Genomic DNA, 27,892 nt, shown 5'->3' with positions numbered 1-27,892 from the left:
AGAAGCAAAATTGGACAAACAACACATTACACTTTATTCAATACTATAGTGCCAAACACCAAGATTGTGTGGTATTTTTTTTTAGTTAATTATCACTGTACACCCTACATGTACAGGTAAATCATACTCTAAGATCTGTTAGTCAAATTTAGCTGGCCTTTGAAATTCTCTATCAAGGGATTTATATTCAAAGGAGACTATTCATAAAGCTGTCAGTAAGTCGTGCATGACTTTACAGATCAATGGCGACCATTTCTTGTGCTACATTAAATTAGATTCCCATATTTCCATCAGCAATACTTAAACTCCAATTTTTGAGATTACAATTCTTGTTGGACATACATGTACATATAATCAGTTTATTTGTCAATTTATTTATCATAATTATAGAAAGTTTACTCCTATTATTATAACAGGGATTTGTGGTATCTCAATTACTTATAGCACAAGAAAGGGTCAGCAGTCTGTATTAAAGTCCTGCATAACTTACAAGTATGAACAAGTATGAAAGCTATCACGTCTTACCGCCTTGTAGTCTTTCTGCTCCTCCGTTTTCTCCAGGAACTACTGAAAAAAAATCACAAGAAAAAAAAATAGATTTATGATTTCTGATAATAGTCTCAAAGTATGTACATGTCAATTGTTACAGGCATTGATTAATCAATTGAGATAGGCTTATCCTATTTTAAGGGACTGCTTGTGGAACTTTTTTTAAAGGAATTCTCATTGATAATTCTTGCAAATTTGTCAGTGAAAGTCAATATAAAAAACACAATCTAGGGAGTTTGATTTTTCTTTCATTTCTGTATATTTTTATAGTATAGCAAGATTGATAGGTTAACTTTAATCCTTTTTGTTATCACAAAACATATTTCCCCTCAGTATTCCATAAAATCCAATAAGAAATAATTAACTGTCAGGAAATAAACACCAACGTATACTATAAAGCAGGCATCTCTGCGGAGAAAGCTCCATAAATTTCCAAGAGTAGGCCCTAGTTATTTTCTCTCTGAAAATGATCAATTTAAAGAACTTTTTTTTCCATTTTACCAACAAAGAATACAGATTATTCATGAAAAATTAATGAAGATATTTTGAAGGTCCCGTGATCACTTACTGTGATTTTCTGTTTCAGTCACACCTGTTTGTTTCCCATCATCTATGAGGTAGAAAGAAAGAGTAGGAAAGAAAATGTATGGAATTAAAGCTAAATTACAGTAGTTGCAGTAAAACACAAATTTCGTGAGAAAGTCTGTAAAACCAAGGTTAAGTATGACTATATCATCGTGGATCTAGATCTGGTACAGTTACATAAACTGAACTTTGTGAAATCATAAAATCTAAGCTGAAATACGATCACACTGAAGATCGCCAACACAGATAGGCACACGTGGGACAGTGTATTATTATTGCTGGAATAAAGACCCGACGGAAGTGACCGAATAAGCGCTTATTTTGCTTATTTCTCAGCAATTACACAATTTCTTTTAGAATCCTTTGGCACATATTTTTTATTCATAAAAACAGACACTTGGGTGGTCATTATATTAGATTCTGTAAAAAGTCATTTTGAGATCGTTACCAGAACTGGAATTTACCTTTAATGGGTGATAAGTAAAAGCAGGACCAGAAGGAGAAGAAGCAGGATGAAAAAAAAACAGAAAAACAACAACAAAGGAAGAAGAAGAGTAACAAAAAACAAGAAACAAACTGGGAAAAATATAAACTTATTTATTATTGTGTCGCCTGACATGTATACCCCATTCTCATTATTGCTTCTGAGAACTAACGTGTACTGAGAACTAACGTGTAATGAGAACGCTCGTAGCGGTCCTGGAGGCGATCTTCCAAACAGGTTTGAAAACCCACCACCCGATGTACATGTAGTTCAATATCGCTTTGCCTCATTAAACTGGCTGGTTTTAGCGTAAGTGAGGACACAACCGTTTTTCTGGAAGTGATCTTCGCACATTTTGAGTGCGCTACTCAACATACTGTGTGTAGATTGTCTATGCTGCGGTTTCAAATTTTGTGCGAACATATGACCCCACCGAGAGCGTTCCCGTAACAACAAGACCACTTTTGAAGGGGTTTTGTACACCACTTTCGGGTGATCTAGCGGGAACGCTAGCAAAGCGATCTTCCCAACTTGTTTCCTGAACCGGTTTCTCCAGTAACGAGTTTTAGAAAGTAGAATGAGAACGGTATCTTAGACCCTATTCTCATCTATTTCCTAAAACTTTTATTAGTTGAAACCAATTTAGAATGTAATGGGAATGCTCGAAGCGGTCTTGGACGCAATTTAAAGTGGTCTTCCGAATCAGTTTGGAAATCCACCGCACAATGTGGTTTTCAAGACCGCTTTGCCTTTTAAGCTGGTTTAATAGCGCAGGTGGGAACACAATCGGTCTTCCGGAAGCCATTTCCACGCAAAATACAGTGTTCAATAGCTGTGCATATTGGGCGCTCCACTCGCTGCATGCGGTGTGAAGAACACCGATGATTGTGCCTATGCTGCAGTTTCAATTTTAGGAGAAACATGTGACCTCACTGATGTTGTTTCCATAGCAACAAGACCACTCTACGTGTTATAAGTACATGTAGTTCTGGAAACCAGTTCACAAGATGGTCATTAGACTGCTCGCGAAGGAACAAAACTGGTTTAAGGAAAACTCGTTCAAGAGAGTATGAGAATCGAGTCTTCTTTACATTGGACTTTAGAATAAACTGAATGTTTTAACTTGATGGTCTCTCTATATATACATGTATATCTAAACAAGAAATGACAAACAACAAAAAGAAAATGAAACCAAGATCTATTATTAAAAGGATGTCATACAAACACATAGATTGCAGATTTCTCTCATTATATCCACTTTACATTGTCATAGAGGTAGTCATATAAACACAGGAACTGTACACAATGAAATGTTGTGCTCACTTCCTCATTGTTAATTGGGTATGCAGTTCAAAAAGGGGTTATATTGGGAGATTAATTAGACAGATCCCTGATTTAAAGGGAGAAGTCAAGCTTGATATTAAATTGGGATGGGAGGAGATCTCAATCAGCAGGGAGATGTGCATAACCATAGCAATGTGCTTGGTGTGGAATTGAACAGTGTACAGTGTATGTCAAGTTTTATATTGGACAAGCCCTTTTCATATTGCTGATGTGCACATGAACTTGTCTACATACAAGATTTACAACCATAAATTTAACTTGTTAAAATCATGTTTTACAAGAAACTTAATTTGATCACATAAAACACCACAGGAGTGCTTTATGAAGAACCTTTATCAGTGATTTTCACTGATGACTACAGGTATTGACTATTAACATTCTGAGCCAATCAGATGCAAGGATTTCAATAGCTTATAACAGTTGCCAGAGAAATCACTTGTTTCATAAAAATGTTCCCCACCTTTTAATTTCTTAATGCACTTCCATCGAGCCCCCATACGTGCCTTTTTCAGATGTCTACTTTAATAAAAAGCCTTTCAAGAAAATTTCTTCTAACCTTTCAAGAATCATTTTAAGGCAACGCTGTTAGGAAATATCCTTCTGCGTTGCCATGGCAATGCAGGACTGTCTCCTTTTTGGGTCGATTATTTCACATTAGTGCTGTACCGCAGAGTGAATGCTCTGCCAGTGCCAGTACTTTCCCATTTTCCCCTCTTGGGCAGTACATATATACATACAGTATGTAATGGAACAGTTACAACAACAAAACCAAATCAAAGATAGACCGACGGCACATGTCATTATGTGTTTTCAGATCGCCTTGATTACCAGAGTACTCGTTAAATTACGAGAACTTGCTGAGGCCTTAACATACTTGATAATTAAATTCCACATTCAGACCTACCCGAAGCAGACCCTTTCGACGGCAAGTTCTCGAAGTTATGAGCATGCGCTGTACGGTCTGATAAGCAGGCAGCAAGGCGCGAGATTCAAAATCGCCAGCTCAGCAGCCAGCCACCGTGCCCAACTACACGCAGGGCTAAGAAAGTTCATATTATTTAGCTTTCACACTGCCAAAATAACTGCGACCTTGGAAAATCACCACAAAAGTTCTTGTAACTTGGACAAGTTCCTACTATTTCATAGCAGGTCTTTCGGGGATATCACGCGTAAAAATATACACTGCCAAAATCAACTGATATTTTATAATCAGCGTAGAATTGAGCAAATTTTCTAATCACAAAATACCTGGAACTGACGAACTGTGAGGGGGTCTGTACTCTGTAAACACAGATTGGTATTTAATGTAATAGCTTTTGTCAGTTCTTTTTATAATGTAAATATATCAGGTATAAGGTCATCTCTAGTGGCAAAGAAAATCAACTAATTGCATTTGGCTTGCGTACATCCATCCATTGGATAGGAAGGTTACACCATTCATATAAAATTAACTTGTGTTGAATACATGTATGTAGAGATGTGTACTAAGGTTCACTATAAATACATTGTAGTATCCTGTAAATCATGTCTCTATGGATGGATTGGTTCGAGATGAAACTGTTCCTGATCATTGTTCTTTCCTCCGAATTTTTTTATTTCAAATGACCTTGAATATTCAAAAAAGGAAAAACAAATCATACAATGTATAATAGTGATTTTACACAATAGAAGTAACCAAACAAACACATTTTAAAAGCACAGGGGAAAAATGCAGTGGCTCTGGGCAATTTATCCCCCAAAAGCCCTGGAAAATCCCCATTAATTGCAATGTAAAAGCTTATCCAATGTTGCAGAATTAGAAAGTAAATTGTGAAAGAAGCCCCCCCCCCCCCAAAGAAAAAAAAAAGAAAAGAAAAAATTCTCCCTGCCAAATCATGAATTTCTCTTTCATTCATGATCATAATCATAACCCATTGACAGTACTTTTGTTCTTAAAACTTTCAGAGGCCCCATACCAATTACATGAACAAAATAGGCCTACAATGTAACCTTCATACATGTACATTACAATGCTCTGAAGCTGGTTATATGTTCAGATTCATTTTGAAGTGTGAATAGGGTCTCTCGTGATTTGTCCATCACATGTAGAAGGGCGCGTTGATTGGAAGCCCCGTGACCATGTGAAGATTGAAGTCCTAATTACAAATTTGTCAGTGATTATTTGCTCTAACAGAGGGGAAGGGAACTTCCTTTTTCATTCCTCTGCAATATATTTTTAATCAATACCAAGTGTTGTCGTGGAAGGAGGGGGGGGGGTGGTATTTCATTCTACACTCTCATTCTCTGTAGGCTCTACATGTACATGTCTCCCTTACACGTACTTGACACATTCATTAGCTTGTGATTCCATGGAGATAAATTGTGCCGCTTTTTTACATTGGAAGGGAAGAAAACTTTATATAGGAAGAGAAAATTAAAGGCAAAAGGCCCCCCCCCCCCCAAAAAAAAAGAATAAATAAAATAAATAAATGAAAGAAAGAACGAATGAATAAATAAAATAAAAAAAATAATAATAATAAATAAATATATAAATAAATAAATAGATAAATAAATACATGTAAATACATAAAAAAATAAATAGAAACAAATAACCAAAAAGAAAGAAAATATTCATAACGGCAAAAGAAATGCATTGTATGATGTAAGATGAGGGAAAAGTGGCTTCAAGAAAGGCATAATTGGAGAGATTCATTGGTTTTACTTTCCTGCATATGTACATGTAGGGGGTCAGAATAGTGGGGAGGGGGGGGGGGGTTAACCCATGGTTATTACAGAGAGAAAGCAGTTTGCAGGTGGAGTCACTAGCATGTTTAGAATTTGAATATGAATTTCAATAAAGTCAAACTCAATGAACAGTATTGGGACAGAGTTTTAGGTTTTGTTACACATTACATTATATTCTGCATTTAGACTTTTACCGTATTTACACGTGCATCGGCTTGCGGTTCAGAACCAAAAGCCGATGCAGGATCGGCTTTTGGTTTTATCTTGCATCACATTGACATGCTGTCACAGCTCGCTGTGCAGAATCGGTTCGCGTGACAAAAACCTTAAATGATCCGCGCAGCAACAATATACGTCATAATAAAGACAACGCTGGATCCGTGCGCTTACAAGTACGTCATAATGAAATGCACGCCAATTGCCGATGCAGAATCGGCTTTCTGTTTACACGTAGAAAAAAAGCCAATTCTGCATCGGCTCGCCGTTCTGATGATGATGATGCACAGCATTTGTATAGTGCCATATATCTGTCAAAGACATTCAAAGGCATATTGGAGGAGCCAGCCAATCTGGGTCGCCTACAAGGGCGCGCACACAGAACTGTGACCCGCAGGTCTCTCCTCCCGATAACTGGTTGAGGGAATGCAGGGCTTCCATTTAACGTCCTATCCGAGGGACGGAGTGTTTTCCACTTTAACATAGCCTGCATCTATGAATGAGGGGAGAGACGTTTACACACAACGCACTGGCTTCAGTCATCCGCCCGGGATGGACTCGAACCCACGATCTTTGGTTCGACAGGCAGACGCTTTACCGACTGAGCCAACTTCGCTCTCTGAACCTACTACTTTGGTGGTGCAAAATTGCTGATTCTGAACCGAGAGCCGATGCAAGTTAATCGCGTTAATACACGCAACAAAAAAGCAGATGCAGCGTGTAAACACGGTATTAAAGTGTGTACCATGAGCTTGGGCTTTTGTGTATCAACGTAGGGGATGAGGAGGATGTTTCATAAACACTTCATTCTGACTAAATTCTATTCTATGCTTGCTTACCAACACACACATGACATTTCACGCATGATCTCATTGATGACACAGTAGTGCCTGGCCCCTGCGCATGATACAGCGAAGTGTTATACCACACACAGCTGGGAATTCAGTGTAACTTTGGATACTTTCCAAGATTCACATAATTATAGTGCCGTTGCATGGGCCACCGAACGGCTTTGAAAGTAGGGCCTGAGCCGAAAGTTGGGGGCTGACCATGAAAAAATCACAATCAGATGGTCATTTTTATGTTTTTGTACAAGCCCCCCCCCCCCAGTTCCGCGGCCCCTGCGGTGGAAAGGATTTGAATCCTATGCTTCCATGTGGTAGTCAGATGCCTGGACCACGCAACCACAACACCTCAAAATATACTCGATAGTTTATTTGCAAGTATCAGTCTTACCTCCAGACTTCCTCTTCTTTCTCCACTTCCAGGGTCTAAACAGCTTTGATAACGACATCTTCTTTGACTTCTTGTCAGCGGGGGACGCCGTCACTGTGATCTTTTCGCTGGTCTTTCCATCTTCATCCTTCATAGTCTCTGCACTGTACATAATCTGACTGTCATCACAAGCAGCTAAAACAAGATCAACCAAAAGAGGAAAACAAAGAAAGAATAAAACAATAAGCAGGCCTACAACCAACCAAAGTGTACTGAGCCCCCCCCCCCCCCAAGTAATTGAGGTTCAGAACATGATATAATGGAGAAATTTGAAATTTATTGCGAACAAGCCGAAAAAAAAGAAAAACTTTATATCATAAATTCTAATTTAGTGAGAATTCTATGCAATATGCAGAAAATAAATTCATAGTTAGTTTACCCTCAAACTTGGTTGTTGAAGTATTTTTTTCTACCCCCCCCCCTGTATGCCAGTGACAAAAGGACATGCATACTTTAAGTATAAATAAAATTAGTATATAATGTGGATATTTTACTTTATAGCCATCAATGCAAAATTTTATATTGGATCTTTCAATTGTCTTTCAGACAAACATAATTTCATAATTGAAACAATAAAATGAACAATACATTCATGTATTACAATAATCAGTGCTTTAATAACAATAAATAATTTGCATGCAGGCTGATTTTAATATGCGATGGATAAAATAATTTAAGTGAAAGTTAAGCATTATGCATATACATGTACATGTACTGTACATACTGTTTGCATGACATATTACGCTCTGTATGGCAACACTGTTGCATTTGCCAGTCCCAGGTTTTCTGAAATCATCTTTATACTCATTTATCTCAGCACAATTAAGAGACGGAGAGGAAGAAATATATATATTTTCACCAAAGTACAAAATATGTCAAAAAGATCTCCAATACAGCAAACCATTACGAATGCTTGACATTGACAGTATACATCACTTTTACCTGGAAAAAAAATTACATCACTGCAGTGCCCAGTGCAAAATACTTACTCCATACGAATTCAAATTCTTACATATAATTGCTTGAATGAGTGTATTCGATTTCCAATGAACTTCAAATAATTTGAGCAAGACAAAACATGCATTAAGAATGCAAATTTATGCAAGTGTTTTTATTACATGTATGTACACATTAAAAATCTGGGCAGCATAGCACAATTATTCATGATCAATTGCAATCTTTTAAACAACGGTTTTGATTGGTTTATGGGAGGGTATGCTGAACAATGCAGACATGCAACTGGGATCCTGATTGGTGAATGTCATTTAGCAATTGATTCCAAATTTTTTGTGCTATGGCACCCTAGAAGAATAGTGCAAGATGAACATTTCATGAATTCACTTGATAGTGTATTAAGTGAGCAAAAGTGAATTTCAAGGTGCAATGTGTTAATATGGAATTAGTAAAAGTGAATGCCAAACAGTATTTTTTAAATCATTTTTTAGCAATAAAACACATTCAGATTACTGTAGAAATCTCACAAGCCTACAAAGAGCTATTAGTCCATTTTAACCCACAAAATTGAATAATTCATTGAAACTACAAAGGGCAAAACAGCAAAAGTCTTCTTAAAATTTTACTACATGAGGCAGAGGAGAAGATAGGGAAAATAAAGATAAATAAGAATAAAAAGCAGAATTTCATGCCTTGAAATTATAATTTTTGCCAGATTAATTATTTTAGATCTTGTAAAGGAATGAATACAAGGAATGTAGAATGAGAATACAAAGGAAATAGAATATGGATACAGTAAAACAGAAAATGACAAAGGAAAGGTCTGACCGACTGAAAGAAGAACAAGAACAAGAACAAGAAACGCAAGTGGAAGAAGGAGGAGGAGGAGGAGGAGAGGGAAAAAGAAAAAGAAGTGATAACAAAGAAGAGATACAAAAGGATACATATTAGTGCCACAATGTAAAAAACAATGAAAGGAAGATATATGCAGAAAACAAGAAAAAGCCCAGATATAAAAATGTGAAAATACTTCAAGCCTTCTTTATAGCACTTTGAGAGGTTCTTCGATAGAAGTCTGTATTAAAAAGCTACTGATCAAATCAAGCTCTAATGATTAGAGTAGCACATCACATCCATACAACAACTTTAATCAAATCATTCGAAACAGCAAACAGATTTATTGCACATACATGTATATATCCTGTAAACAAGAGATTTGTGTGTTCTTATACATTTGTACTCAGAATCATGGTTGTACTTTTATACTGTACTTAAGATTTTTTATTTGAAAAAAAAAATCAATTATTTTTTTTTTCCAGTTTTTTTTTTTTTTTTTTTTTTTTTTTTTTTTGGGGGGGGGGGGGTGGCTTTTATTTCCAGAAACATACCCCTTTGTTCTGATTTGTGCATGATACCTCAGCCAGGATATTTAATACTAATAATGACAATAATGATGATGATAATAATAATAATGAACATGATGATGATGATGATAATAATTATAATAACAATAATAATAGTAATAAAAATAAGAATAAAAAATAATGATAATAATAATATCAATAATAATAATAAGAAGAAGAATATTAAACTGCATAGTTCAGCTAATATAGTCAACTGCAATTTATTTCAACTCCTAACAAATCAACAAAAACAAACTTTATAATTTGCATGTTTTCACTAGTCTTAATATAATCATTAATGGCAGGTATCTGATGTCAATTTTTTTCAAAATTTCCAAACTACTATTCTAGCAAGTCTAATAAAAAATAAATCATACTCACATGAGACAGAAATGCAGTAGTTGCAATATTCAAGAATTTTTTTTTTTAATATGGAAGTACCTATTAATCCAAAGAGCTGGAATCCATTCTTTTAAGATTAATCATAATGATCTGTACATCTGAAGAAAAAGCTTCTTTAGAAATTATTACTGTATGTTCAGAAGCTACTGGAATCCAATAACCATTTCTCCTGGATTGACTTAAAATAATAGAATGCCGAGAGGATTGCAATGGAAAAGGAATGATGTCTGTGTTTGGAGTTGAAAGTGCGAGCTTGACTGAAAGTGGTTGAAAGCAAAGAGTAAAAATAGGTTTTAATCCCAACATGATAATCTAGTGTTCATCATTAAAATGTGTAGATCGTGTGTTTGATACTGTGTGCAGTGTGTGGTGAGATACGGAGGATGCATCGTGTTGGAGTAGTGTGTGTACTCAATAGATGTGAGTGTATGAGAAAAGGTACATAAACCTGGAGGGGTAATTAATGAGAAAATCCAGTCGAACTTCCCCTTGGCCATTGATTAAGAAGACTGGCTGCCCAAGGGAGATAGAGGGAGCTAGACACATTGAAGGCTGACTCTAGAATGTACTTGGACAGTGTTCAACTCCTGGAAACCAAATAACCCACTGCCATGTGAAAGATCTTCTCCCATTTACCCACAATTTTTTTTCATAATCAAATCATTACGATATTACAAAGTATATTAAGTCATTTCTATTATTAAAAAATAAAAACTTATAAATACAATGTAATCAATTATAAAATGTTCAGATTTTTAAGGATACCAAGTAAGAAATACATGTAATTATACAGGTCTAAAATCTGCATTTTACAGATAAAAATGAAGAACTCATCATGAACCTATTAAAGAGTATTACATAAATCCCAAAAGATTAGGGGCCTATTATTGTCCTAAATAATTTGATAAATTTTTGTGTGGTATACTTGTAGGAAGGTAGGGTCAATAATTACTTAATTAGTATCATCTATACCATCCAAAATCAGATATTGTTCATCTTTATTAAAACCATTACAGTAATTATGTTGCACTAAATATTTTAAATATGTTCCATTTTCTTTACCATGAGTCAATGGCTGATGAATTTTATTCAGACTGAAATTTCAGAGGATATTGCCATACATATTCCCCTGTACACAAAGCTTTTCTCTGATTCCCCAAAGTGCATTCCACTTTCCCAAATCATTATAAGATTGTGTGGGTCCTAAAACATGATATAAGTTAAGATATGAAAGATCTAATTGTTTTAATGGATAAATTTACAGATTTTACATTCAAAAAATTATTTTGATTGGGTGCGTGATCAAAATAAAATATCTGCATATTTTTGTCTTGTTTAATTATATACGTGTACAGTGTAAAACCCCTACTCATGCATGGGCTGAAAACTTCAGAATATTCTACTGTTGCTCTCAAATTACTATATTACTACAAGTGCTCAAAATGGTGTTTTTAAAGTAAAATAAAACAAAACATTACAGAGAGAGCGCTAAATGCCATATTCAAATTCAAAGAGCTGACATATACGACAAATTTGAATTCTATCGAAATTGTGAAATTATTAAGCGAAACTATAAAATGTCATAACTTTCTTATTTTACATCCGATTTTGATGAAAATTTCAGTGTTATGCTTGTTGGATTTTTCTCTTAATATTCAAATCAACTTTTTGTTGGGGTGGACTTGTCCTTTAAAGTGGCATAAATCTCTAACCGTGGAATTTCAATGTATCACTCAGCTCATTTTTCTCTCAAACTATTCTTAACTGTTTCTGTGGGAGAAATAAGATTGCTTCCTTTACCATTCACGAGTTAGGAAAGAACCCAGTAAACATAAAGAATGATACAATGTAAGGAAAGTTTTGACATTTTTGGCTTTCCATAATTTTAGCACAGAGTTTGACAATGGTCTTTTAAGTTAAACCTGACTTCAGAATACGGGCATTTGATTGCAAATCTGTTAAAACATTTCATGATACATGTATACTCTCGTCTTCGCCTTCTGAAAGAAGCATCATTTTTAATACAATAACAAGTCTCATCACAGGGTCCATTCGGACTTGCCAATGCTTGACTACATGTACATTAGCATTCGCGGCAGCACCAAAAGTACTGAATTGAGGCACCAGAGTGTTTTGATAATGATTCTTCTTCAGCTTGAAGCATTCCACGCCTTCTCCTACTAACAAGCGACAATCCGAGGCCCTATGGGTGTGTAGTCAAAGGCTGCTGAATCAATACGGCTACACCTACAGATTTATTGCATGCTGGGGATAGCATCAAGCTATCCAGTATTCCATGCATAATGGCAAAATTGGGTTTGGTTTTAATACTTTTATAGGCCTAATTATCAGACATTATATGCAAAAAGAAAAGAAAAAAATGGGTATTGATTGATTGATTGGTGGGGATTTTTTACCTGATTGCTAAGAAAGCATGAATGCTTGTAAGCAAACAACCAGAGGACCGACGGCTTAAGGTCCTCTCTGAAGGACCTGGTAATATTTAAGGCCTAATAATCAGACACATATACATGTGGGCCTATATGCAAAGAAAATAAATAGATTGTCAAATTTCCTCGAGTTAACTATTGAACTCACATATCAAACATTCATTGAAATTTGAAATCACTGAAATTTATTACTGGTAATAAAAAGGAATTATTTTAGGTAATAAAAAAATAAGATAAAATAGAAAAAATCAATAAAAATAAAAAACATGGACAATACTGATAAAATGGATGTTACAATTTTCAGAATCCGCTTCTGATCAGAGAAATACATGTACAGTATACATGTAGGCGATAAGGCGGCACACATGCTTTGAAACATATGCCTGTGAATGTGTATGTGGTTTACGCAGCTGTATCCGTCTCAACCCTGAATGGGTGGTTAAAAAACTGTTTAGTCACTTTAAAGGAAATGTTTGATTGAAGTGAATTAATTTGTGATTTTGTTAAGCCACAATGATTTTTTTTTTACTTTAAATAACATTTGACCTGTAGACATAAATACATTCTTTCGAAATAAAGTAATGAAACTTTTGAAAAATTTAATTTTTTTTAACCAGAATCATTTGGCAAAAAATGTGTTAATTTCTTTTACTTCAAAGTTCAATTAAAATGTGATCATTGCATACCATAACTAAATGTTAATAGAGATTGTTTTTTTTTTAAGAATGGGTCTACTAATTTAAGCAGTCATTGCTGTTTCCTGTTTATTGGAAGGTTGATACAACCATGTATGGTCTGACTCACCATCTTGCTATTTATAATTATACAGACTAGGAGTTATTTCCATCTCATACAGACCCTGTTTAGAATATCATGTACGTATGCCTACATGTACCACTCAGAACAATGCATCATTCAAATTCAAAACCCGGCAAAATCATTGGAAACGGCCAAGGGCCAATTAATCTAACATCCCAACAATGCGAGTGTATTGGCTCCTGATTTTTTTTTCCAGGCTCCTTTTTTTTAAATTGAATTGTTAATTTCTTGATAGTTGATATCTAGCAGACTAGCACCCCCTCAGTACTTTTTAACTGTTATTATTTATTTAATTACGCATAGTTCAGCCATGGACCTACAGGTCCATGGCTGAAGCACCCATTTCACATTACATGTAGGCCAAGATCATATCCAGAAATATCCAGTGGTTTTACATATTTGGACATTTTGACAATTTTATCCAAATAATACTAGTAGGCCTATAAAAGAAAAAAACAAAACAATAACAACAGAAATGGGATCAAATTGCATATCGAACAAAAAAGGATTAATTTTCGTATTGATCTGACAGAAATTTATGAAGTTAGATAAAAATTAATCTCCATATTTTTTAAAATTGAACTAGTACATCTGTACTTTGTACATGAAGGCAAATTATAGCTATCCTACAGAGAACATCACACATACTTTAGGCTATAAATGGAGAAACAGGAAGGGACCTACAGTCTGTACAAAGAATTTTTTGCCAATTTCATTTTCGTTACTCACACGAAAAGTACATGTACAACAGGCTAGCTGAAAATGAAACCCACTAGCATATGACCTCAATGTTATTCCACCCGAAGGTTTGATAAACAACCATCTCGTCAACTGATATTTACTTCCACCATCAATCACTGTGGGAATCCCTTATTAAATGAAACATAAATAAGCTGGTACCTTTCGCATGCAAACTATTCAAAACATCAACATGAGCAAGAACCCTCCCATGATCATTAAAATTCACTTGATGACAATGAATACATTTTTTCCCCATTTTTTTTTCTACTAGCAGTGAGTATCAAACTGTCTGTGTAGTATGCAACCACGTAATACAATGTAGGTCCATGATGCAACCAAGTTGAGAGCTTGCGAGTATGAGAGCTTCAGAATTTAATTTAGTGTCTCGGAGAATAGAACATTTTTAATCAAGGTTAATACAGGGTGCTACATAAATTTTTAGAAGCACTTTCCCGGTTGGGCAAGAAAATTTTTAAATAGTTGGAATATACTTGCCCAAAAAAATCCTTGAAAAAAAAGTTTTAACTATTCAAAAGAAAGTATTGTTGTTTCATAAACCATTGAACTTCTTTTCTCTCTTTTGACATGAACTGATGTACCTTGTTATTGCATGACTTTTTCCAAAGTGATTTTATCTTGCCCACTATGACCGAAATTAGGGACGATATCATATCAAAAATATTGACCCTAATTTTGGTCATTCCACTGTGAGAATTTTGCTTTCTCAATTCGGGCAAGTAGTTTTGGTCTTGATTTCAAAACACTTGCCCGACTGTAACTTTTACTTGCCCTGGGCAATCGGGCAAGTGCTTACATGTATGTAGCACCCTGGTTAATACAGTATCTAAAAAGCATCACAACAGTACACTACTAGAAGTTTTAGAACCCTATAGAAATTGCAGGAGAGCCATCACCACACCACATCTAGGAGTATTTCCTGTAAAATTTGTGTTTAGTATGTTTCACCGAAAACAAATTATTGGGGTTAAACATTTTACCACATTACCAACCACCAGATATTTCAATTTTCAAGAGCTTTTTTTTAAGGTGTGCACAATGACATAAATGCTAGGACATGAAAAACAAAGACAACAGATGGAGAAGGAGATGCACATTGAAGAAGCAAGATAAACTGTGAAGACTAGAGGAAAGGGGTGCAGGGCCCCATGTTACAAAATGTTGAGAATAATCTAAATTTGTGTGTTATAAATGATAGGAATTTCAAAATCAATCAATGTTTTATTGAGATCATGTGCAACTATTTGTAAAACAGAGTCTAGTACAAGTACATGTATGCTAGCGTGCTAACATGTTTTTGTACTTGTCACTTGTTAGAGACTGAGTGTAACTACATGTATACAGTTGAAGCAAACTATGTTTTCAAGACAGTTGAAAACATGTACAGTACATCTAGGCTTGATGAAAATACATGCAGATGGATCTGAATGATGTTTAAAGGAGAATGAAACTCTTGGAGCAAGTTAGCTTTTGTGAAAGCAGAAAAATCAAAGAATAAGATCAACAAAAGTTTGAGTAAAATAGGACTAGCAATAGAAGAGTTATGAGCATTTGAATGTCGAGATCACTAATGCTATGGAGATCCTCCCATTGGCAATGCGACCAAGATCTATGATGTCACAGATGAACAACTCTCCCCTTTTAGACGCTGAAAATATACCCCAAAACATCTCTTTTTGCTCATTCTAATCATATGACAAACGATTCATCAATGATATAATGTTGTGAAACCTCTGTACTTGTCCTCTCATAAAGAGAACACATCACCTTGTGATAGACTCTATAAAAGTGAGAATATAAGTGAAATAAGTACTAAAGTAATGAGGGAGTTGTACGTGTGTGACATCACAGATCTTGGTCGCATTGCCAATAGGAGGATCTACATGGCATTAGTGATCTCAATATTTAAATGCTCATAACTTTCTTATTATTCATTCAATCTTCCTCAAACTTTCAACAATATGTTTCTTTGATTTTTCTCTTCGATATGGATTCAGCTGGTTTCAAGGGTTTCATTCTCCTTTAACTTTCATAGAATTCTAGATCTACACTTTGTGCTGTAGGCCCTATAGATGTATGCTCAGTCAGTATGGAGAATAAATGCATGTACATGAAGTACATAGAGAATTCAACATTGTACAGGTGATTGAATATATTTTGTGGGTGAAAATGCAAGCAAGTGTAGCAACTACATGTACATGTAGCAAGATATTTGAAGTGATTTAAACAAACAAAGGAAAATAAAAATATCTGTATATACTTGAAGGTTGTTGCTCTTTGTTCTTGTTTTTCTTCCTCATAGACTTTCGCCATGACCTGAAGGTCCACCGCGACCTACTTCTATCCTTGACCTCGGCCATGATAACCTGGAGAAGAGCAGGGGATTCCCCTACTGTGGGGTCAAAGTTCAAAACTAAAAAATAGATGGAGATAGCTGCAGGGGAAAAGATGTGGAAGAAGGAAAACAAAAAGAAGATATGCCAAAATAACATTGATCATGCAAAATGGGCAGAATAACAACGCAACATGCAAAAGTAATGGATGTAAATTTAACAACTTACAGCTAGGTACATTTACATGTACATATTAACATTTGTTGACAGAACACTATACATGTATATTACATAACACTATATACATGTATGTACATGACATGAATACACACATTGTTGAATGATTGATAACTGTACACTGTAAAGTATGACAAATGAATTTCATCGTGGCTGCTCGGAAAGGAGAACCTTTATGTTCTTTTAAAAGCCCTGGACAAGGTACATGAAGGCAGACTTCGGTACAGTGCATGAACATACATGTACATGAAGGGATTGTAGGCCTACACACAGCATTTAAAGAACATTGATGACATGGACATTTTATTGAAATATGGCAGGGATATACACTAATCCCTATTATTAAATTGTACATGTGTAAATGTCAGTTCAGGGTGTATTCTCAACAACAACAAAACACACAGATAAGTATTACAGTATGTTTATGTATGTACCACATCTGACAGAATATGAAGAAAAGGCTACTTAGAAGTTAGATAAAAATAGAATTGTCAAAGTTGAATTTCATCAATTTTGTGAAAAACCTGTACACACAATTCATGTTCCAAGATAAAAAAAAATAAAAATAAAGTACAGTTGTGCTCAAAAACTGAACCCCACCACAAAATGCATTCCTTCATGCTGATTGCCAAGTGTTGATATACATGTACATGTAGGCAACACTATACAATGTTCGGTGAGCCCAGAGAAACAAACTGTTTCAATGTTGTAATATTTTATCACCTGACTTCACAATTTAACGTCTAAAACATGGCAAAACTCAACACTGTTCATTTTCTGGTGGGGTTCACTATTCAACTATTGGGCACCACTGTACATGTACATAAATAGTTTGCTTGGTGAGCATGCTAACAAAATCAAAATCTTGGTAGTCACAATGAAGTTCAAATTACACTATCCATTTTACTAGCTTATTTTCACAAATTATTGAAAAACATACTATAAAAAGAAATGAAAATGAAGGAGCTCATGATGTCTGATTGTCTGTCCAATCTATCCTTTGGATCTAATTAATTTTGAATTTTTCCTCCAATACTTTCGGAATCGATTCCTCATTTAACCTCAATCATCAAGACAGTTTTACTGCGAATCAGTGACAAGTTACTTCTTCACCTGATGAAGGCGTGTTCATACATGTACATACATGTATGTAAAAGTAACTTTTGCAATCGTGACAACTCCATGTGTACATGTATAGTAACAGGGCTCAGCAGTCTATCACAATTTAACCCTTTGCACGCTGATGTGCAATTTTTGCCCATTCGTACAATTAAATTCAACAATTGTAATGATTAGTTTTTTCCCTAACTTCATAATGTTCAAAATGAAATCTTGATTCAAATGAAATAATATGGAAAAAATTGTCACTATTTTCCCCAAAAAATTGTCACTATTTTTCCCCAAAAATTAATTCAGCGTGCAAAGAGTTAAGGTTTCCATGTACCTATATGTTTTATTGCACAGTGAGGAATTATCATTTGATGTATTATAACTTTTTATTTTATTTTCTTTATTTAAAACTATTTTTGGGGGAGGGCCCAGCCCAGAGGCGTGAATTCTTATAAATGAACATGTCTGTTGATCAGGGAATAATTTTCCTGGTATCGCATCGCAATTTGCTCCACATTTTTGAAAGACTGCTATGCTGTGCATAAAGTCTTTTGTATAGCATATTTTTTACATACAGTACATGTCGGACAGTACGTTACTTAGTTGAGAGGTTTTCTCTTATGACCAAAAATGCTATTCAAATTTGTAGAGCAAAATTATTCCCTGGTAGATGGATCAAAATCAAACTGATTTGAATTTGAATTCAAACCTAGCAAATGAATTTAAAGATGGCAGCATTATAATTACGAGCAAGCTTTTAAAAGATTTTAACTTTTCTCTAAACCACATAACATTGCAACTTGACAGGGCTGAGAGGGCTCTCACTTAAAGGGGAAGTTCACCCTGAAAAAAAAATTGTTGTAAAGATAGCAGAAAAAGTACTAAAAAATATTGGTGAAGGTTTGAGGCAAATCCATGTTAAAGATTAAGAAAGTTATTAGAATCTTAAATTTTGGATTTGTGACGTCATATTAACGAGCAGCCACCCCACACGTTATGTAATATAAATTTCAATTTTGTAATGGTTCCTGATGACTTATTTTTGTTTTCTCTTTAAAGGACAAGTCCACCCCAACAAAAAATTGATTTGAATAAAAAGAGAAAAATCCAACAAACATAACACTGAAAATTTCATCAAAATCGGATGTAAAATAAGAAAGTTATGACATTTTCAAATTTCGCCTAATTTCGCATAACAGTTATTTGCACATCCTGGTTGGTATGCAAATGAGGAGACTGATGATGTCATCCACTCACTATTTCTTTTGTATTTTATTATATGAAATATGAAATATTCTAATTTTCTCCTCATTGTCAAGTGAAACAGTGATTAATTCCTCCCTGAACATGTGGAATTAGCATTGTTTATTTCTACATGATTCAGTTGAGTCGGTCCCTATGGTCAAATCTGTAAAAAATTAAATGTTATATAATTCAAACAATAAAAAACAAAAGAAATAGTGAGTGATGGACATCATCGATTGACTCATTTACATGTCACTGAGTTGTGCATATCACTGTTGTGTGAAAAATAAGCGAAACTTTAAAATGCCATAACTTTCTTATTTTACGTCCGATTTTAATGAAATTTTCAGTATTATACTAGTTAGATTTTTCTCTATTTACTCAAATACACATTTTGCTGGGGTGGACTTGACCTTTAAGAATGGGTGTGAAACAATTTGTCTATTGATACTGTATACTGAAGGTACTGTACAGTAAAAATCCATTTTCAATTTTCTGAAAAATTACATGTACATTTCATTGATTTTTACCACATGATACGTGATCACATGCATGTACATGTAGGAAAGCTGCTCGCATACATGTATGACATCACAAATCAAATAATTAAAATTCTAATAACTATGTTATTCTTTGATGGATTTTTCTCAAACCTTCGACAATATTTTTTTTCCATTTTTTTTTGCAATTTTCACAACAAATTGTTTGTTGGGTGTGAACTTCCCCTTAAACATTTTTCTATGGTTGTTGGCTGGGCAATCTATAATGCACAAGTAGTGAACTACATGTATCTATGTTGTAGGTTGCCTGGCTGGCAACCAATGGAGAACATTTTTCTTCAGTTGCCGGCCAGGCAACCTTTACAGTACACTGTATTATAGGTTGCCTGGCCAGCAACAAGGAAAAAGTTAAAGGACAAGTCCATCCCAACAAAAAGTTGATTTGAATTAAAAGAGAAAAATCCAACAAGCATAACACTGAAAATTTCATAAAAATCAGATGTAAAATAAGAAAGTTATGACATTTTAAAGTTTTGCTTAATTTCACAAAAAGTTATATACGGTAATGCACATCCTGGTCGGTATGCAAATGAGGAGACTGATGACGTCATCCACTCACTATTTCTTTTGTGTTTTATTACACTGTACAGTACATGATATATGAAATAATCTAAATTTCTCCTCAATGTCAAAGGAGACAATGATTAATTCCTCCTGAACATGTGGAATTAGCATTGTTTAATACTACATGTATATGGTTCAGTCAAGTTGGTCCTTATTGTCAAATCTGCAAAACAGGAAATATTTTATAATTCAAACAATAAAAAAAAATATAGTGAGTGAGGGACATCATCGACTGTCTCATTTGAGTTGTGCATATCACTGTTTTGTGAAAAATAAGCCAAACTTTAAAATGTCATAACTTTCTTATTTCACATCAGATCTTGATGAAATATTCAGCGTTTCAGGCTGTATGCTAGCTTGATTTTTCTCTATATTCATTATTTTTCTGGGGTGGATTTGACCTTTAAGTAAGCTAGCCCTAAGACCCTCAATATTCTTCATCTACAGTATGTACAGTTCACATCTGGCATAATGGATATTACATACACTGTGTAGACCAGGTGAATACTACAAGTTTACAAGACATAGAGGTGTACATACATGTACAATAAGTGCTTGTAATTTCAATTTTCATGTACCTGTAGACAAATACAGTAGGCCTACATGTACCACGCATAACCAGAATTCACAGCAATATTAAAACATTAGTTTTGAGGAACATCTACAACTATTCATTCAACTGTCAATTTTATGTTAATTTTACATTACTGTATATCATCATTTATAAGGTGCACAAAGTAGAAAAAAATATAGAAATCTAAATTCAATCAAATACAAATTTAAAAAAAATAATTAAACAAAGAAATATCATGCTTGAAATCAATTGAATTACAAGACAAACACATACAAAACAATAGCAAAATAAAATCTAAAAAATAATAATTTGCAATCCCAGAACACTTTTCAACCAACAAGCTTGCATGATGCATCATCTTGACTCACATGTCGTCGAGAGCCTTGCGTTGCTGCGATTGTTCTCGTAAACAATATTCCCGTCAGAGGCCGCCCGATTTCTTATCGCTTCCATGAGTTTTGTTAAATCCATTGTATTTAATTATCCACAAATCCAATATTTCAAATCCAGTCTAGTGATTCCTTGTTACACACTTACACACAAAGAATAAATGACGACAAATCCAGTGACTAATGACTTTGGCTCAGCTGAATCTGGACCTATATTTAGCCAAAGGTCAAAACCGTTGATGAAATATTTCCACGATAAGGTGTCAATGTGTCCAGCCTTGATGCAAATTATTTCAGGCGCTCAAACAATCTTGATCATCACAACTCTGGAGTCAAAATGTACATTTTCATTTCAAGAATTACATGTACATGTAGGCATGAATCTTGTTCTTGGTCACATCATTCTTTAATTCATCATACTTTCTTAGCCTTTTAGATGGGACAACAAAAAATAAATTGATCTAAAATGAGCCGCTTGGACAAAAACTGGACGTGGCCAGTTTTTCTGTCTCTGAGATTGAGCTTAGCACTTTTCATTTCATTTGCCTCTCACCTGGCTAAAATCAGTTGTAAACTTGTATTTGAGTTGAAACAACCACGTCTCGGTGATGCATATCGAGATTAATGTTGGAGGTGCTGCACAGTGCTGGTGACTTTTTGTTCTCACAATCTAACTTAGATTGATAGATAAGATATTTCTCATTTGCTCTGTTGAGTTTACCTGGACCGAGTTCAGCACGTCAGTCAATTTGTTTCAAAGCCGCGGGCATGAGATTATTACAAACACTGACAAAAAATTAAAGGCATCATATGATCATTGAAACTAGACAACATGTTGAATGTTCTCGAGGCCTAGATCTATACTATACGTCATTTTCTTGTGATTGTGAATGATTGTTTACAAGTCAGTATCTTTCAGGCTTAGCTGAGACCGAGGCTGAACCAAACTAAAAACTGAGGCCGAGCGAGGCTGGCTGCTCAGATAATCAGATCGATCAGACCTCAGCTGTGTGCTCCGCTGCAACAGGGGATTGCACGCCATAACAAACCGGGACAACTCCCAGGAGCCGTGTGTGCATAGTGCCTTAGCTAGTAGATGTTCGCTCCTCTACAGTCAAACCCGGAAGTTCGTTTACGTAGGAATTTGCTATTCGAAAATAGGTAAAAACATTTCTAAAACAATTTGATCATTCTTTTTATTTTAGGATTAAACATCATGAAAACATACTTCAAATAATTTGAGTCATAATTAAAAACAAATCATATGTATATCATACTGTTTTAGATTATTTGAACATGATAATTAACAATTAATAGTACATTTGCAATTGATGATTGACGGCTTACCCTTTCTTTGCAATGGAACAGTCTACGGCTGATTAACGCAAGCCCTGGAATGGAAATAGATTTATGGAAATTGAGAATGACTCATCTGTTGAATGACCTATAACGTCTATCTGTTCATGTTGACATCCGACGAGTAATCCACGACTTTGCTTGAAATTCTACACAACAAACTGTATCACTGTCAGTTGCAGCAACAATTTACATTTTAAGAAATTTAACAGTAAAAATATATTTCGTGACAGAGCAGTAGATGGGTCAACGTTCCTATGACTTCCCTGTCAAGTGTTTTTATTGGATAAGCTTTGGTCACATGACCAATGTTGCACCTGCACTTTGACCTATCTCGTAATTGCGCAAGCGCACATCAATCAAATTACCGGAAATTTGAACGTGTATGTTCGGTGTGGAGAGAAGAATCCTAATTTTACAGGTACGAACCTTGCGACAAAGCTTAAATCGTTTTATGTCGGAAAGTAATGTTGGTGTATGAATGAGTTAATGCTTTATTTCATAATTTGATTGCATTTTTGTTATCGAGTCATTCGACTGTGTAATCCTAACTAAATAATGGCAAATGCACGTCGTCTGCGCGGCAGTCGGCGAGCTGCTTGGGCCTGGCGCTGGGTTAACGCACGGGTCATGCACCGGACGCGGACCCCATTCATGCACTGCTCCGTAGGCCGTACCCGCCTCGTCGGGCGCGGTCGGTACGCGGGTGTCGGGGTTCTTCGACGACAGACCAAGAACTACTCTCTAGCCTAGGACGTAGCCAGGAGGTTCCTGGAGATTAATGTCATATCATATTACGTCAAGGCTCCACAATAAGTGGGTGGCACGTTCGGGCCACCAAAAAACAGTTAGGCCTATAAATATATGATATTTTTTGGTGGCCGATAAGGCGATATTAAATTTTGGTGGCCCGAAAATATTTGTAAAAAACATTAAAAATAAAAAGAAAGCAAACTTCTAAAATATTAATTCTGCAGCCACGACCATTAGTTATTTCATTTTGTACATCTTGAATGTAAGCCTTTTATTATATTTTGCAAATAAATTGTGTTAAAATACGAATTGTAATGTTGTAAATCGGATCAAAAATCAGATCGAAAATCGGATCGGCAGTTAAGCTTCTAAAATCGAAATCGAATCGAAAATCGAATCGGCGATGTTTAAAAACAAAGGAATACATCAAAATGTTGTTCGCGGTCGCGCGCATCTTCCTGACAAAGTCACAAAGACGAATGCATCGGAATGGAAGTCGCCAACATGCGCGATCGTTTGGAACATGTTTTAAAGCCAGGGTTTTGAGGTGTTATTGCTTTAAAATAAACCGAGTGATTTTTATTAGAAAGATAAACGAAAGACGCATCTTCCGAACAAAGGCGCAAAGGAAAATAAAATGAAAATATTTCTCATAGATCACAGGTTAATGAACGATCGGCGGGACATCTTTTAGAAGTATTTTTAGGTGCTAGCGATTTAGAATTATTGGAATGATCTCTTACGACGCATCATCTTAAAGTCGCAAGTGCAATTAAAATGAAGTAGACGACGCAAGCACGCACGATGATTTGAAATATGTTATTAAAATGTTTTGGGTAGCTAGCGTTTTCAAATCAATTTGAAGTTCACGGCGGGGTCCGCTATCACCACGAGGTTGAAAATAAAATGTAAATCATCATAAACGATGTAAGAGAGTAACGCAATAAGCTCCGTCAATAGTACAGTCTTTAAAAGTTTCTGGCGGGGTCCGCTATCACCACGAGGTTGAAAATAAAATGTAAATCATCATAAACGATGTAAGAGAGTAACGCAGTGAGCTCCGTCGGTAATACGACCTTTCAAAGTTCACGGCGGGGTCCGCTATCACCACGAGGTTGAAAATAAAATGTAAATCATCATAAACGATGTAAGAGAGTAACGCAGTGAGCTCCGTCGGTAATACGACCTTTCAAAGTTCACGGCGGCATCCGCTATCACCACGAGATTGAAAATAAAATGTATATCATCATAAACGATGTAAGAGAGTAACGCAATAAGCTCCGTCAGTAGCACGATCTTTAAAAGTTCACGGCGGGGTCCGCTATCACCACGAGGTTGAAAATAAAATGTAAATCATCATAAACGATGTAAGAGAGTAACGCAATGAGCTCCGTCAATAGTACGACTTTTCAAAGTTCACGGCGGCATCCGCTATCACCACGAGGTTGAAAATAAAATGTATATCATCATAAACGATGTAAGAGAGTAACGCAGTGAGCTCCGTCGGTAATACGACCTTTCAAAGTTCACGGCGGCTTCCGCTATCACCACGAGGTTGAAAATAAAATGAATATCATCATAAATGATGTAAGAGAGTAACGCAATAAGCTCCGTCAATAGTACAGTCTTTAAAAGTTTCTGGCGGGGTCCGCTATCACCACGAGGTTGAAGAGAAGATTTATATCATTATAAACGATGTAAGAGAGAAGCGCAGTGAGCTCCGTCGGTAATACGACCTTTCAAAGTTCACGGCGGCTTCCGCTATCACCACGAGGTTGAAAATAAAATGAATATCATCATAAACGATGTAAGAGAGCAACGCAATAAGCTCCGTCAATAGTACAGTCTTTAAAAGTTAATGGCGGGGTCCGCTATCACCACGAGGTTGAAGAGAAGATTTATATCATTATAAAGGGGGTAAGAGAGTAGCGCAGTGAGCTCCGTCGGTAATACGACCTTTCAAAGTTCACGGCGGCATCCGCTATCACCACGAGGTTGAAAATAAAATGTAAATCATCATAAACGATGTAAGAGAGTAACGCAATAAGCTCCGTCAGTAGCACGATCTTTAAAAGTTCACGGCGGGGTCCGCTATCACCACGAGGTTGAAAATAAAATGTAAATCATCATAAACGATGTAAGAGAGTAACGCAATGAGCTCCGTCAATAGTACGACCTTTCAAAGTTCACGGCGGCATCCGCTATCACCACGAGGTTGAAAATAAAATGTATATCATCATAAACGATGTAAGAGAGTAACGCAATAAGCTCCGTCAATAGTACAGTCTTTAAAAGTTTCTGGCGGGGTCCGCTATCACCACGAGGTTGAAGAGAAGATTTATATCATTATAAACGATGTAAGAGAGTAGCGCAGTGAGCTCCGTCGGTAATACGACCTTTCAAAGTTCACGGCGGCTTCCGCTATCACCACGAGGTTGAAAATAAAATGAATATCATCATAAACGATGTAAGAGAGTAACGCAATAAGCTCCGTCAATAGTACAGTCTTTAAAAGTTTCTGGCGGGGTCCGCTATCACCACGAGGTTGAAGAGAAGATTTATATCATTATAAACGATGTAAGAGAGTAGCGCAGTGAGCTCCGTCGGTAATACGACCTTTCAAAGTTCACGGCGGCATCTGCTATCACCACGAGGTTGAAAATAAAATGAATATCATCATAAACGATGTAAGAGAGCAACGCAATAAGCTCCGTCAATAGTACAGTCTTTAAAAGTTAATGGCGGGGTCCGCTATCACCACGAGGTTGAAGAGAAGATTTATATCATTATAAAGGGGGTAAGAGAGTAGCGCAGTGAGCTCCGTCGGTAATACGACCTTTCAAAGTTCACGGCGGCATCTGCTATCACCACGAGGTTGAAAATAAAATGTATATAATCATAAACGATGTAAGAGAGTAACGCAGTGAGCTCCGTCGGTAATACGACCTTTCAAAGTTCACGGCGGCATCCGCTATCACCATGAGTTGGAAGAGAAGATATCTATCCCCGTAAACATTGCCATAGATAATACCGCGACTTTCTCCCTGAATAATGCGACCTCTAAATAGCTAGCACCTCAAAAACAATCTTGAAATATGTTCTGAGCGATCACGCACTGTAACCAGATCTACGCCGATTTTTTATTTTCGATTTTTTCCTTCAAGGGGCATGATCGAAGATCGGCAAGTGATTGCCGATTGTGGTGAAATCGAATGGAATCGGTTGCCGATTGCAAAATCGGTTACAAGCTTAGTTTTATCATTGATTGTAATTTGTATGACATGGTTGAAAGAGAATAAATGAATTGTAATTATTGTTTCCAGGTTGTGTGGACTTTTCTTTGATCTACATCATGTACATATACATAGACACACACTCAAAGTAAATAAGTTAAATATCAAACTCGGATACAAAACAATAATTTTCCCTTCCTCTTTGAATCCCAGGCATAACCTAGAATATGCAGGCCCGAAATCCAGTTTAATTTTGTTTTCTCCGTTGCAGCATATTATAGCAGGAGAAAAATCACAGAAAATATGCTGCAAAATCTACAGTGTATTAAAGGGGAATCCAGCCTTGGCCATAAAATGTTGTGCTGGGAAGGAGAAAAATAAATTAAACAGAAAGTCAGAATGGTGAAAATTTGAAAGAAATCCAACAAGTAATAAAGTTATAGCTGCTTTAAAATTGAGATCACTAATACTATGTAGATTTCAAATTGGCAACTGGGTAAGTAAATTATGACAAGGGGCAAGGACAACTTTCCCATAGGCCATGTACTTTATTATCAGGGATTTGTGGTTTTCTTCTAAGTACCCATTTCCCTGGGGCAGTAATCTAAATATAACCCAGGTAGTATATCATTTAATGTCCTCATGAAAGAAAAGTATAATTTGAAATAAAACTTTTGAGAAAAATGACATTTTAGCCATAATATGTATTGGAGTACATGGAAGAGTAGTCCTTGCCTTACATCACAAAGACATCCCATATGCGGCCAATTTGAAGTCTCCATGGGTATAGTGATTACCAATATTTACAACTTTTAAAAATTCATAACTTTCTTATTGCTTGTCCAATATTGTTCAAACTTTCACCTATCAACTTGTCTGATTTTTCTTTTCCTTATAAAAACAAGTTTTTATTTGGGTTGGATTCCCCTTTAAGGGGGGGGAACAAAAAATAATAATTTTCATATGAAATAAATACCAAAAGCAATAAAAAAAATTATTAAGGAAAGAAGAGAAATAAAAGAAAAGAAAAAAAATAAAAAAAAGAACAGGAAAAAGAAAAACAAAAGAATATAAAAGAAAAATGAATAAAACAGAATGAAAAGAAAAATGGTTGGAAAAGAAAGGGGGAAATCTCAAGAAGCCATTACAAATATTTTGTAATAGCTGTGGCAAAAGTCCATTCTGACTGGAATGCAATAAAAAACCAAGCAAATAATATTCACTTGCCTTTTGGGAATGGGACATTTCTATTTTATATCCTTTAGTTTGTATTATTTTTTTGTCAGTAGCAACATGTTTTTTAATCAGGCAAAGTCAATGGGAAGGGGTATAGATAGTTTAACCAAATTGTAAAAAAAATTATGATAAGTAGGAAACAGAGCAGATATAGTCTATCTGGATAAAAAAGTGTGAGAAAAGTCTTTCCCTATATATATGTCTGCCAAAATATCAGAAAAATCCACATTTCATATCAATGAAATGCCTAGTAGTCGGGGGCCTTAGCAAAATTTTTGGGACAGAATTTACAAAAGCGCCATTTTTTGCATGTGGGTCCCTGGTATCAAAAGCATTAA

At 35.6% G+C, this 27,892-nt stretch overlaps 1 protein-coding gene across 3 annotated transcripts; it reads right to left on the bottom strand.

Annotated features, from left to right (window-relative positions):
• Window positions 1-83: 83 nt before the first annotated feature.
• Window positions 84-22,607, bottom strand: LOC129280247 (uncharacterized). 3 transcript variants are annotated; one of them, XM_064111808.1, is made up of 5 exons: window positions 22,324-22,607; window positions 16,225-16,398; window positions 7,139-7,312; window positions 1,118-1,159; window positions 84-567 (listed from the first exon to the last, which is right to left on the bottom strand). In XM_064111808.1, exons 2-5 carry the CDS (start codon window positions 16,322-16,324, stop codon window positions 515-517), a joined length of 369 nt encoding a protein of 122 aa, XP_063967878.1. In that variant the 5' UTR covers window positions 16,325-16,398; window positions 22,324-22,607; the 3' UTR covers window positions 84-514. The 3 variants fall into 3 exon arrangements, with proteins under 3 accessions (XP_063967878.1, XP_054772267.2, XP_063967879.1); XM_054916292.2 differs by lacking the exon at window positions 22,324-22,607 and adding an exon at window positions 20,956-22,092; XM_064111809.1 differs by lacking the exon at window positions 22,324-22,607 and adding an exon at window positions 21,530-22,092.
• Between the last annotated feature and the right edge of the window lie 5,285 nt (window positions 22,608-27,892).

This window comes from Lytechinus pictus, chromosome 17, assembly GCF_037042905.1.
Source record: "Lytechinus pictus isolate F3 Inbred chromosome 17, Lp3.0, whole genome shotgun sequence".
Classification (NCBI taxonomy): Eukaryota; Metazoa; Echinodermata; class Echinoidea; order Temnopleuroida; family Toxopneustidae; genus Lytechinus; species Lytechinus pictus.
This window is presented reverse-complemented; position numbering and strand designations above follow the sequence as displayed.